This window comes from Psammomys obesus, unplaced genomic scaffold (genome assembly GCF_907164565.1).
Source record: "Psammomys obesus unplaced genomic scaffold, mPsaObe1.curated_primary_1811, whole genome shotgun sequence".
Taxonomy (NCBI): Eukaryota; Metazoa; Chordata; class Mammalia; order Rodentia; family Muridae; genus Psammomys; species Psammomys obesus.
In genome coordinates this window covers 4,929,518-4,942,579 of record NW_026585686.1, presented here as the reverse complement: position 1 = coordinate 4,942,579, position 13,062 = coordinate 4,929,518, and the positions used below count along the sequence as shown (strand labels likewise).

Below are 13,062 nucleotides of genomic sequence, written 5' to 3'. Positions count from 1 at the left end.
CTCCTCATGTTAATGACTTCATTTTAAACCTGTAGGTTAGAAAATTGATCTTCATAGGAAACCTGTGTTTTGTATTAAGGGTTTGAACATAATTAGATCTTATAAATGTGGTATACTTAGGAAAATTAAAAAGGAAAAGCTTTTGAAACTATTCTTTATCTTTAGAACTAAAATTAGTTATAGTCCGAATTGAACATATGTGTTTTCAAAGTTATAACATTTAGGAATTTTTAAATTATGTTTTGTTGAACAGCAGTTTTTCTCTTCTTTTATGTATACACATATGTGTACACACACACACACACACACACACACACACACACACACACACACACACGTATATGTATATATATTGGCCAGGCAGTGGTGGCACACTTCTTGAATCCTAGTATTTGGGAGGCAAAGACAGATGGGTTTGTGGCCAGTCTGGTCTACAGAGTTTCAGGACAGCCAGGTCTCCCCAGAGAAACCCTGTCTCAAAAAACAAAAAAAAAAAAACAAAAAAAAAAAAAAAAAAGGAAAGAAATACTGTTGTAGAAAATAAAAATTATGAGTGTTGGGCTAAATTATTTATTATTAGCTCAATAATTATTGCAGTGGTATTTTCTAACCCACTATCACAAATAATAAGACACAGACACCTGTTAGATTTTTATAATTGCCTCATTTACCTTGGGTCGGGAAGATATTTCACCTAAACTGGGTTAGTAACCTTACCATCCATCTCCCAGCCCCCATCCAATGCCATCTGCCTTAATCATCCTCATCTGGTCTACTTTCATTCCAGAATCCCAATATACTTGATTATATTTTTCATCTTGTTGTTTTTTTACATCCATGCCATCCTCAGAGTCCTTCCTCCTTGCCCATGTGGTTCCTTCTCCACCTAACCCATTGTGGCATCCTCCTTCCTCCTTTCTTCCAGTCCACCTGTTTCTTATGATTCTCCGGTCCTCCAAGCCCAGGAACCTTAGCCATGACTACCCCATTTTGTCCTGTCCAGGAATAGGCCTTTAATCAACCAATCAGGTAAAATGTTTTAGGCAGGTTTATAAAATAAGGATAGGTGGAACCAAATCTTGAAATCCAGTAATTAGCATTAAAATAAAGCAGCAGAACAACCCCCAACAAAATACCTTTTTTCTTGGCCAGGTTTGCACATAAATTTTAAGGATAATCCAGTTTACTCACAGGTAAAGATGTCCATACTAACTGGAATTTATTTTTGTTTCTTTCATTTGTCCCAACCTCAGATGTTAAATTGCTCAGATTTATATTCTGATAATAAAAATAATAGTTTTATTAAGATTTTAAACTTGCTATTTTTTGAGACGGAGTTTCATGTGTCCTTGGCTGGCCTTGAACTCTCAGTATAAACAAGGATGATCATGAGCTTCTGACTTTTCCGCCTCCAGCACCCAAGTCCTGAGACTGTGTGCACAAGCATGCCTGGTGTTATGCACAGCTGGGCATTGAATCCAGGGCTTGCAGCATGCTAAGGAACTAGTAGCTATTTCCCCAACCCCAAGATTTTAACATGGATTAAAAGTTTTTAGTGGTCTGTTGGGTGGAGAGCCCTTTATTCATTTAAACTAGGGTTAAAAGATTGCGAATAATCTTTATTGATGTGTCAGTAAAGCAAGATTTTATTCACATAAAGGAAGCCCTGGAAAAACATGAGAAAGAGAAGAATGAGATGGAGTCTCACGTCAGGGAGATGGCCTTGGAGGAGTTTAGATTACAAGCAGAGCAATGGGAAGCTGAACGAAGAGAGTTACAGCTTATAGTACAGGTATTCTAAAAAACAATTCCATTTCTAAAATATGTTTCTTGGTGCTTATGATACTAAAATTTTCTTAAAGACAATCTACTAGCTCATTCGCTTAAAAAGCAATTCCAAGTCTTTGACATCTGGAAGGCCACATTTCACATTTCATTTGACATGACAGTAGGGCAGCAGTTGCAAATATTGCAGTTGGATGGCTTCATTGCCATAGGGAATGTGATTTATAGATTGTATTTCCTTGTTGTTGAGACAGGCTCTCATGTGGACAGGCTGGGTTCAGAATTGATGCATGTCTCTCGTTATGCCTGAGCTCCCCTGATTCTCATGCTCCCACCTCATGAGAGCTGGGATTATGGGTATGAGCTACTATGCTTACCTAAAGTATGTGATTTTTATTAACTTTTATTAGGATACATTAATTATACATAATAGCGGGTCTGTTATTACGGCATTTTTTACATGTGTATATATCATGTCTACTCTCATTACCTTTTCTTCTTCCCAACAGTTCCCTTTCTCCTTTCCTGTATTTTGGTGGGTGACCTATTGTATTTATTTATGGTTGCCATAGGAGCATGGATGGGTGTTATTTTGAAGGAGATTGGGCAGCGCAGAAGTGGCCTTACCACAGAGGAGAATGTCTCCTTCCCCTGGAACCATGAACTGCCTATGGGTGCTTAGAGAGGGGTGGGCCTGTATGAGGGCCTCCTTCTAGCATCCATGAACTGCCTACAAATTCTTAGGGGTGGATGTGGCCTCAAGAACCCCTTCCCCTCTCCATGACAGTTTGTTGACAGGTCAGATATTTTGCAGTTCTTATGCCAGTAATGGTAGCTGTTGAGAGGGAGACAACCAACCACTGGCACTTCAGTTTTCATTTAATAACTCTGTGGCTTTTGAGAGTGGCTTTTTCCATCCATAAAGGGAACCTCCATTTGACACCCCTGCTTCTGCCTCCCAAGTACTGGGATTAAAGGCATGTGTCACTACCGCCCAGCTGCTGAATAGAATTTGTGTATAAATTTGTGTATAAATAGAATTTGTGTATCATCATCAGTTGGTCTGTGATGATTCTGTTTCCTTGCTATTGTGAAGAGAGTAGCAGTAAGTATGGATGTACAGGTATCTCTGTGGTAGGATATAGATTCCTTTGGGTACATGCTCAGGAGTCATACGGTAGTTTACTTTTAGCTTTTAGAGAAACTTCCGTAGGGATTTCCATAGTGGCCACACAAGTTTGTTCTACCATCAGCCATGAATAGGGGTTTCCCTTTTCCACACATTGAAGGCCACCATTTGCCATCTGTCATCTCTTGATGATGGACGTTATGATTAAGGTAAGATGCTATCTTTTTTGGGGGTTGGAGGCTGGTTTGAAACAGGGTATTTCTGTGTAGCCTTGGCTGTCCCGGACTTGCTTTTATAGACCAGGCTGGTCTTAAACTCACAGCAGTTCACCTGCTTCTGCTTCCCTGAGTGCTGGGACTACAGGCATGCACCACTGTGCATGTGCCTTTTTATTTTATTTTATTTTATTTTGGTTTCTCTCATTCTTTTTTTTTTTAATTTATTTATTTTTATGTGCATTTAGGTTTTGGCATGCATATATGTCTGTGTGAGTGAGTTGAATCCACTGGAATTTGAGTTATAGACCAGACAGTTGTGAGCTGCCATGTGGGTGCTGGGAATTGAACCAGGGTCCTCTGGAAGAGCATCAATGCTGTTAACCACTGAACCATCTCTCCAGCACCCTGGTTTCTCTCATTCTTTAGGAGATCTCTTCACACAACTAACTGTTCTTTTGTTGAACAGAACCTTTTTAATTTCTTGAGATCAATTTTTCAGCAGTTGTCTTTCTTTCATTAGTGGCTAGAACCCTCTCAGAAAGTTCTCACATGCTCGTTTCTGGACTGTTTCCTCCTAGCAGTTTCAGAGTTTCAGGTTGTGTTAGGTCTTTGATCCTGTTGGTTTTGTGCAGATTGAGGGATGAGGATCTAGTTTTATTTTTCTGTGTGTAGATAGCTGTCTTTCTCAGTAACTTTTGTTAATGAGGAGGTCTTTCCCAATGATTATTTGAGGCATCTTTGTCAAAACCAGGTGTCTGTAGATGTGAAGATCACCTATGCTGTCCCTTTTAAGTACATGCCTGTTTTTGTATTTTACCATGCTGTTTTTGTTATTATCTCTCTGTCATATAGCTTTAACTTCGTTTTGGTGATACTTCTAGCCTTATTTTTTACCCCTTACAATTGCTTTGGCTAACCACGGTCTTTTGTGTTTTCAAATCAATTGTAAAATTGTTTTTTCTATTTCTGTGATGAATGGTGTTTGGATTCTGATAGGGACTGAGTTGAATCTGTAGGCTGCTTTTGATAGACACTGTTAAAATATCCATTCTTTGAATATATGAGGATGGAAGACGTTTTTATTTTCTTGTCTTTTTAAAATTTCATATTTTAAAGTTTTCATTAAGGTATCTTTCACTTTCACGGGTGTTTTTATATATAAATTATAAATATATATATAATTTTTTTTTTTAATTTGAGACAGGGTTTCTCTGTGTAGTCCTGGCTGTCTTGGAACTCAGAGATCTGCCTCCTGAGTATTGGGATTAAAGTCATGCACCACCACTGACTGGCATATTTTTTATTTTTCATTTTGGTAATTGTGAATGGGATTGTTCTTCTGAATTCTTCTGCTTTCACTTAACACTTATCTATTTATTTATTTATTTATTTATTTATTTATCTATCTATCTATCTTTATTTATTTATTTAACATGTGTATGCATGTGAGTGCATTTGTGAAGATCAAACTATGATTTTTCCTTTTTCTACCATGTGGATTGTAAGGGATTGAACTCAGTTTATCAGACTTGGCAGCAAACACCTCTATCTGCTGAACTATCTTGCTGGTCCCTTTCTCTTCAGCATGCTTCAGGTGTTGATTAAGCTTGTAGGAAGGCCATTGTGTATGTGTGTGTTAATTTTTATACTGCTACTTGGCTATATGTGTTATGTATTTATTAGTTCTTGGAGTTTTCAAGTGGAGTCTTTTTTTTTTTTTTTTTTTTAAGCTAGGCCTTATTGTCTCACTGTGTAGCTCCTGCTGGCCTGGAATTTTAGATGTACAATTAGACTGTTCTTGAACTCACAGAGATCTGCCAAGCTCTGCTTTTAGAATTCTGAAATTAGGGGATAAAGAGATGGCTCAGTGGTTAACAGCATTGTCTGCTCTTCCAAAGGACCTGGGTTCGATTTCCAGCACCCACATGGCAGCTTACAGCTGTCTGTAACTCCAGTTCCAAGGGATCCGACACATTCACACTAATGCACATAAAATAAAATTTATAAAAAAAGAAAAATATCTGGAATTAAAGACATGTGCGACCATGCCTAGCCTCTGGTGTAGTCTTTATGATGGATAGAATAATATAATCTTAAAGTAAGGATGCTGTGACTTCTTGCTCTCTTAATTGTATCCCTTTATTTGCTTCTTTTCTATTTATGTAGCAAAGACTTCTAGTAATATATTAATAAAATTGTTGAAACTAGACACTCTCGCTTTTAAATTTTAGTGGAAATGTTTTGAGTTGTCTTGATTTAGTATATTAGCAATAGGGTTGTCATATGCAGCTTTTCTTATATTGTTATGTATTCCTTCTATCCCCAGTTTGTTCAGATCTTGTTAAACCAAATAAAAATTTTAAACATAATAAAAGTTTTAGACATTTATTTTGTGTGTGTGTGAGAGACAGAGACAGGCACATACATACACAGAGACAGAGAGAGAGACAGAGACAGACAGAGGAGAACTTGCATGAGTCAAGCCTCTGTACTATCCAGATTGTGGATCATTACACTTGTTGGCAAGTACTGTTACTTGGGCAGCCATTTCACTACCCCACTTGGAGCTTTTATAATAAAAGATGCTGTATTGTGTCAAAAGCCATTTCTATGTCCATTTAGATGATCATGGGATTTCTATCTTCGAGCCCATTTATGTGATTTATTACATTCATAGATTTACATATGGAATTTTATGTGGCCTGAGCCTCACAAGCCTTTTGTGTGCTGTCACAACTACCTTGAGTTTCTTTTTTTTTTTTAAGCATCTTTTTTTTCCAGTTTTTTTATTATTTTTTTCTTATCAGTTACATTTTATTAACTCTGTGTCCCAGCCATGTCCCGATCCCTCATTCCCTACCTTGAGTTTCTATGTTCATATGTACAGCTGTCCTGTGTCTGGAAAATGCTTTTTCTTGTACTCATCCATTGCTTCTGGCTTTTATAATCTTTCTCATCCTTTTTCCTATGATTCTGAGCCTTCAGAATTATCTGCTCACCCATGTTCATTGCTGCTCTAGTCACCATATACATGAAATGGAAACAGCCTAAATGTTCAACTGATGAATGAACAATGAAATTGTGGCATATTTACACAATGGAGTTATTATTCAACTGTTAGGAAAAATGAAATTTGTGGACAACTGGATGGAGCTGGAAACAGCCATTCTGAGTAAAGTAACTCAGACCCAGAAAGACAAACATCACATTTTCTCTCATATACTGGATGCTAGCTTTGACTTTTGGATGTGTATATTTCATTTGGAAACACAGAAAGGTCAGGAAATCAGTAAGGAGCCATGGAGGGAGAGGAAGAGGAGGGGGGAGGGGGAGGTATAAGGGAGGGGCATAGGAGGAGAAGAGGCGAGAAGAGGAAAGAACTGGTTTGGCCAGACATACCTATTGGTATACTAGTGGCTGCTAACATCATGAGACTTTTTGTTTTGCTTTAAGATGCCTTATCCAAAGATAGCCTACTACTTTTATGCTGCTACATAGATATAGTATTAAACTGGGTCCTAATGACTTATTGCTATACCCATAGATTAATACACTCATTAACCCTCATCATAGAAACTTTTATCTGTGGTACACAGTGATTAACCTAGAGACCCACAGCTGATCTAGGTGTAGAGAGAAAGACTGTAAGATGATCAGCCTTAAATAGTATATGGATTTATGTTATTTATGACACACTGTATAGCTTATTTATTTATTCGTTTATTTTTCTTTAATTTTTTTTCTCTCTGTGACCCCTTATGACTCTGTACGGTTACAAATTTTGCTTTTTAAATTTATTTTTAGTTATGGGGGTGGGACAGACATATACAGTGTGGGATTCCCTGGAGTTGGAGTTACAGGTGGTTGTGAGCCTCCTGATGTGGGTGCTGGGAATCAAACTTGAGTCCTCTGGAAGAGCAATACGTGTTCTTCACTGCTGAGCCATTTCTTTAGCCTGCACAGTGTATGCTTTACACTACAGGAACAAACTGTTTTTGGACTGGTTCTTTGAGGAGACAACCCGTTGCCAAATTAGTGTTATAGACAGCCACACTGATGGGCTTTCTAAGCTAGAAGGAGCATGTTTGCTCTGATACTTTTCTAAATATACTTCTTCAATTAAAATTCTTTCTGTAATTAAAAGTCCTCAGGATTGAAGCTATAGTTTAGATTCTGAGAAGTGTTTATGTAAGTTCATATAAAGAATTATAGTTTTGGGCATATGTTTATAGAAGATGTGGAAAGAAAACAAGTTTATTTTCTAACAGCACAATGTGGTTTCCTGTGACGTTTAAATGTATGTCAGTTCAAAAACAAGCCATGTTTAAAAACATTTTGAGTTCAATATCTCCCTCTAGTGGACAGGAGAGAGAACTCAGCCAGTTTCTAGTGTGTCTGAATTACTATTTCATCCCATTGGTCAGTCTTACATTTTCTAGTGCAAGAACTGAGGTTGCTTTTTGTTTGATTTGAAGGTAAATTCTGTGACAAAAGTTAAAGTTAAATATATTTTGATGTCGACAAATTAGTCTGTATCTCACAACACATCCCATGCTTGGCTTGTGCTAATAAAGCTGGACGCTTAAGCCCTGGAACACTTAGAATCGAATACCCAATGTAAGCACCACGACCAGTAAGGTAACTAGCATCTACTGTGCATTTCGTCTCCGTGTTTGCTCCTCTCATTTCAGATGTAAAAGCACAGCACGTTTTTATACCACTGAAGCCCAGTCTGAATCACTTCAGCTCGTCACTGTTCCATCCCATAGCAGAACCCCATTCTGAACCTGGCATTGAGTATTCTCCATATACTTTGATATGCTTTTACTCGGTTTGTTTCTTAGCATTTTATGCCTTCTACATATATGAGTGGGACATTATACAATATGTGTATTTGTGCAGCTTGTCCTTTTGGTGTTTGATTGTGAAATTTAGACAATAATTCTGGTTCACTCAGTTTGACTGTTGTATAATTGTATTCTGTGTATGTACTACAATTAATCTTTGTCTGACTGAGAAGTAAAATTTTTTTCAGAGTTTAAATCATGACAGGGATTCTATGTGTGAAACATTGTCGGTATGTGTTTAGCACATATAAAATTATTGATACTTTTGTGTAGCTGTTTCCTCCAAATGAGGAAGGAGAGGGGCTCAAAGCTCAGCTCAGGAAATGACAGATGTTACAAGGACCCTCCCACAGTGTTAGAGACAGAGAGCAGTTGCCGAGGAACAACATCTATCTTTAGAGGAACTGCTTTAGAGCAACTATCTTTAGAGGCAACTGCAAGTTGGCCAGGGAGCTTCAGAGATGCTCTTGTAAGTGGCCCTGGTACTTAGTTCTTCAAGCTGGAATTGTTTCTTTGGTCTATTCAATGCCCTGTTGGTGTATTGACATATCCCAGGGGTAGTCACAGAGCAGACATGGGATGTGGTTATAGGTTCAGTGAAATAGTTGCTATGACACCAGTGATGAAGCCTGATGTGGTGCTGCATGGCTGTAATCCCAGCAGTGAGCGCCTCCTCATCATTGCAGGGCCAGGAACACAGGCCCTCTCTCAAAAACCAAACCGAACCAAATAAACAATGACAAGCTTCACAGAACTTAAAACAAATCCTACAACCGCCACCATAATCAAACCCAAACTTTGATGGAACCATTAAAGAACCCTTTATACTCAAAGCAGTCTTAAGAAAAAACAAAACAGAAAGGAGCATTGTGCTACTTGACTTTATTAAGTCAAGTACTGGTTTGTACTGGTCAAACAAGCATGGATTTGCATAAAAACAGACAGACCAATGAAAGAGTCTAAAAGTAAACCCTGCATCTACATCCAGCTGATTTTGACAAAGGTGCTAAGAACATGTTTAGAAAAGGTCAGTCTTTTCAATAGATGGGAAATTTGATAACCCCTGCAAAGGAATGAGACTAGGCCATCTTAGTACCAGGTACAGCTTACAGTGGAACAAAGACTTAAGAGTCAGACCCAAAGCTTTCAAACTACTTGAATGGGGGAGATGCTTAAGGATCATAAAACAAGCAAAGGTTTCTTTTTATATCATGCCCTAAAAGCACAGGAAAACAAGATAATTGGGTGGTATTATAAAATGATTATAAAATGATGAAATGTCAGCTGTAGAAATGTCTTTTGACATTTGCTTAGTAATTTCTGTGAAACATGTTTCTCTAATACTTAGAGAAGTAATTTTAATGTGGAGACGACTAATTTTTACTGCAGATAGCTCTATCTGTATGTATGTATGTCTGTATATATGTGTCTGTCTATCTCTCTGAGACAGAGTTTCTCTTTGTAAACCCGCCTATCTTGGAACTCACTCTGTAGACAAGGCTGGCCTCAAACTTAAAGAGATCTGCCTGTCTCTGCTTCCCCAGTACTGGGATTAAAGGTGTGCTACACCATTGCCCAACTGCAGATAACTCTCTTGAACACTGAGAGTGACTCACTGGATTGCCCGGCGAAGCAGGACTATTTGGAACAAAATGTCTACTCTCAAAAATATATTTTAATTTTCTTTTGAGACAGGGTTCTCTGTGTTGCCCGGGCTGTCCCTGGAACTCACTCTGTAGACCAGGCTAGTCTAAAACTCAGAGATCCTTCTGTTTCTGCCTTATGAGTGCTGGGATTAAAGGTATGTGTGAGTGTGTGAGTGAGTGTTCTGCTTTCATGCATGTGTGTGTACTACATGCATCTTTGGTGCCTGGTACCTGGTGCTCTCGGGGGCCAGAAGAGGGTATTGGATCCTCTGGAGCTGGGCTTACAGATGTTTATGAACTGCTATGTGGGTGTGGAGACCAAATCAAAGTTCTTTTTAAGGACAACCAGTGCTCTTAACCACTGAGACATCTTTCGAAAATGTTTGCTCTTGAAAGTAACAGAGTTCTTAGAATAAATATATTTTCAGTACCGACTTGGAGCACATTTATTTTTTAAAGTTGTAAAATGTATTGTTTATAGAGGGAATTAAAAAAATCTCTATCATGTTATGTGCAGATAAGAAGGGCAGCTGTGGTGGTTTGAATGAGAATGTCCCCCATACGCTCAGGTGTTTGAATACTTAGTCCCCAGTTGATGGTAGGTTTCAGTAGGTTGAGGAGTGTGGCCTTGCTGGAGGTTGTCACTGGAGGTGAGTTTTGAAGTGTCAGAAGCCTGGTGCCATTCCCAGTATGTCCCCTCTGTTGTGTGCTCTCTGCCTAAGATGTGAGCGTGTTGCTCTGGCAGTCTTGCCTATTTCCACACTTTACTGCTGTGACGGTAATGAACTCTTATTCCTTTGGAGCTGTAAGCCCAAATGAACTGTTCCTTCTATAAGTTGCCTTGGTCATTATGTTTTAGCATAGCATTAGAAAAGTAACTAATAAACAGAACATTTTGATACCAAAGAAGTGTGACATTACTCAAATAGAGCAAAAATAATTGAGTCAAAATAAGTACTTTAGACATTTAGATAATTCTTGGTAGTACTTCGATTTTAACTAAAGGTCTGCTCTGCATATGAAATATTTGTCAATCACATTTGTTTCTAAAGAAAGTGAAGTTGTGTGTCATTCTATTAATTATAAACTTTGAATCAGTGCCTTTTAACTGGTAAATATATAGCCGATATAGGCATAAACAGTATACTCTTTTTTTTTTTTTTTTAATTTGCTTTTGTTTTTTGAGACAGGGTTTCTCTGTGTAGCCTTAGTTGTCCTGGACTCGCTTTGTAGACCAGGCTGGCCTCGAACCTAAGAGAACTACCTGCCTTTCCTTGAGTTCTGTGATTACAGGTGTGCACAACTGCACACAGCCCAGTATACTCTTTTAATGTGTTTTAAAATTCATTACTATTATTGTGTGTGGAGGCCTGCATACCTTTGTTGTGTGTGGAGACCAGAGCATACCTTTGTTGGTTGAGTCCTCTCCTTCCACCTTTATGTGGCTTCTGGTGATCAAACTGAGGTTATTGGGCTTGTGTGGCAATTGTCTTTACCCATTGAGTCATCTTATTGGCCCTTTTTGTAGTTTTGTAGACTAAATAATAAGTTTTATTATGGTATTCATGCATATTCTTTTTGTTAACATTTTGTTAATCCCTTGTATGTTCCTTGTACTCGGCCACTGTCAGCAGTCCCCTTTCCACTGCCAATAGTATATCCTAAGCATAAAGATTCCCCATAGGCAACTAACCTCAATAAGAATGAAGAAGAGTTTAAGAATGGGGCTAGAGTATTTGAGGGTAGTTATTCCTAATTTTTAAAGGTCAGCTGACATAGCTACCTCTGTTCATTTATCTACCTATCTAAGCCATATAGGTGTGATTTTATACAACTCACACATCCCACATTACATAAAATCACTTGTGGTATATTGATTGTATGGGGAAAGTAGACTAATGATAGACTGAAACCAGCAAGAACTGTATGAAGTACATTTCTCAGGTTAAAAAAATTGAAAAAGGAAATGTTCATATAGAAAAGTTACCTGTAGTAAAACTAGCAAATACACCAAAACCTGATTGTGGTCAGATTTACATAGGATGGGTATAATGTTTACTTTACATTGGCAGAAGCAGTACAATTTATAAAATCTAATTCCACTTGTTAGGAAGGACCTCAGAAGGAAGTTGTAGTGAAGCTAACTTGAAGCTGTAGGGAGTAGGCCACATGGAGATGATCCTTTTGCAAAGTGAAGTAAATATTTGAGAAGAGAAACTCATTTCTTACGTGGCTGCTAGGAGCCAAATCCATGTTTAAGGTAGATGGAGCTCATCTGCATTGCATTGGGGCTCATTGCATTGGTACAGATGGCAGGCTGTTTCTGACTAGTGCTCAGTACATCTGCAGCAAGTGTTGCAGATTTGATAGACATAGTTTCCCCCCCCCCATTCTCTTGGGCATCTCTCCTATGTGGGATTTTCTTTCTTAATTTTTTTGTGTCTTTTTCTTTTTTTCTCTTACTTTGGTGAAGTATATCCCCTGGTAGTTTCATACTAAGTTGTAAAGTAAATTCTTTCTACCTCTGAACAACTACTAAGCCTTTATCAGTTCTCATACCTAAGTGAAATTTTTGCTAGTTTGAATATGGTTTGTCTCCCTTGTCTAAGTAAAGTTTTTATTGCTGTGATAAGACATTGTCATCAAGGCAACTTATAGAAGGAAGGATTTATTGTGAGCTTATGGTTTCAGAGGGATGAATCCATGAACAGCATGCTCAGAAGCATGGCAGCAGGAACAGCTGAAAGCTCACAATATTGAACTTCCAGCAGGAAACAGAAAACATACTGGAAACAGCATATGGTGTGGTGTAATCAATGAGAATGGCCCCTTTAGGCATGTATGTTTGAATACTTGGTCCCCAGATGGAGCTGTTTGTGAATGATTAGGCGGTAAGGCCTTGTGAGACAGTATGTGTTACTGGCGTTGAGTTCTGAGATTTCAAAAGACTTATGCCATTTCCAGTGTCTTCTCTGTTTCCTAGTTGAGCATCTGGATATGAGCTTTAGCTTGTTCCTGACACCATGCCTTTGCTTGGTCATCATAGACTCTAACCTCTGAAAATGTAATGTAAGTGTGTTCTGCCCAGTTCACGAACCCCAAAAGACCAGGAATAACTAGACTCAGCTGTAAATACATGGGGTTCTTTTTATTACAAATTACAAGCGCAGCTTGGGCCCACACCCCCCACCGCCACAGTGGTGGAAGCCGAGCACGCCATGCTCAGGTTAGTTGGGTGATTTAAAAATTCTGGTCCATCCCAGCATGCCCAAGGCAGGGGCGATTCCTGCCTGGCAAGCATCTATTGGTCAAAATGCTACATTTTGAATTGATTGGCTATAGGAAGGTCCCCAGACCATAATGACCTGGTGTCCCTCCCTAGGGGGATGGGCCAGTTTCCTAGCAACTGTATCTCTAGTGGGTGGGGAAAGAATGCG

The 13,062-nt window shown here is 38.6% G+C and overlaps 1 protein-coding gene across 1 annotated transcript in view; it reads left to right on the top strand.

Annotated features, from left to right (window-relative positions):
- Positions 1-13,062, top strand: part of Ccdc171 (coiled-coil domain containing 171) — a 330,679-nt gene that overhangs the window by 23,537 nt on the left and 294,080 nt on the right. Inside the window, exon 7 of the mRNA XM_055591708.1 lies at positions 1,661-1,792. Coding sequence (XP_055447683.1) covers positions 1,661-1,792 — 132 coding nt within the window. The remainder of the gene's footprint in view (positions 1-1,660; positions 1,793-13,062) is intronic.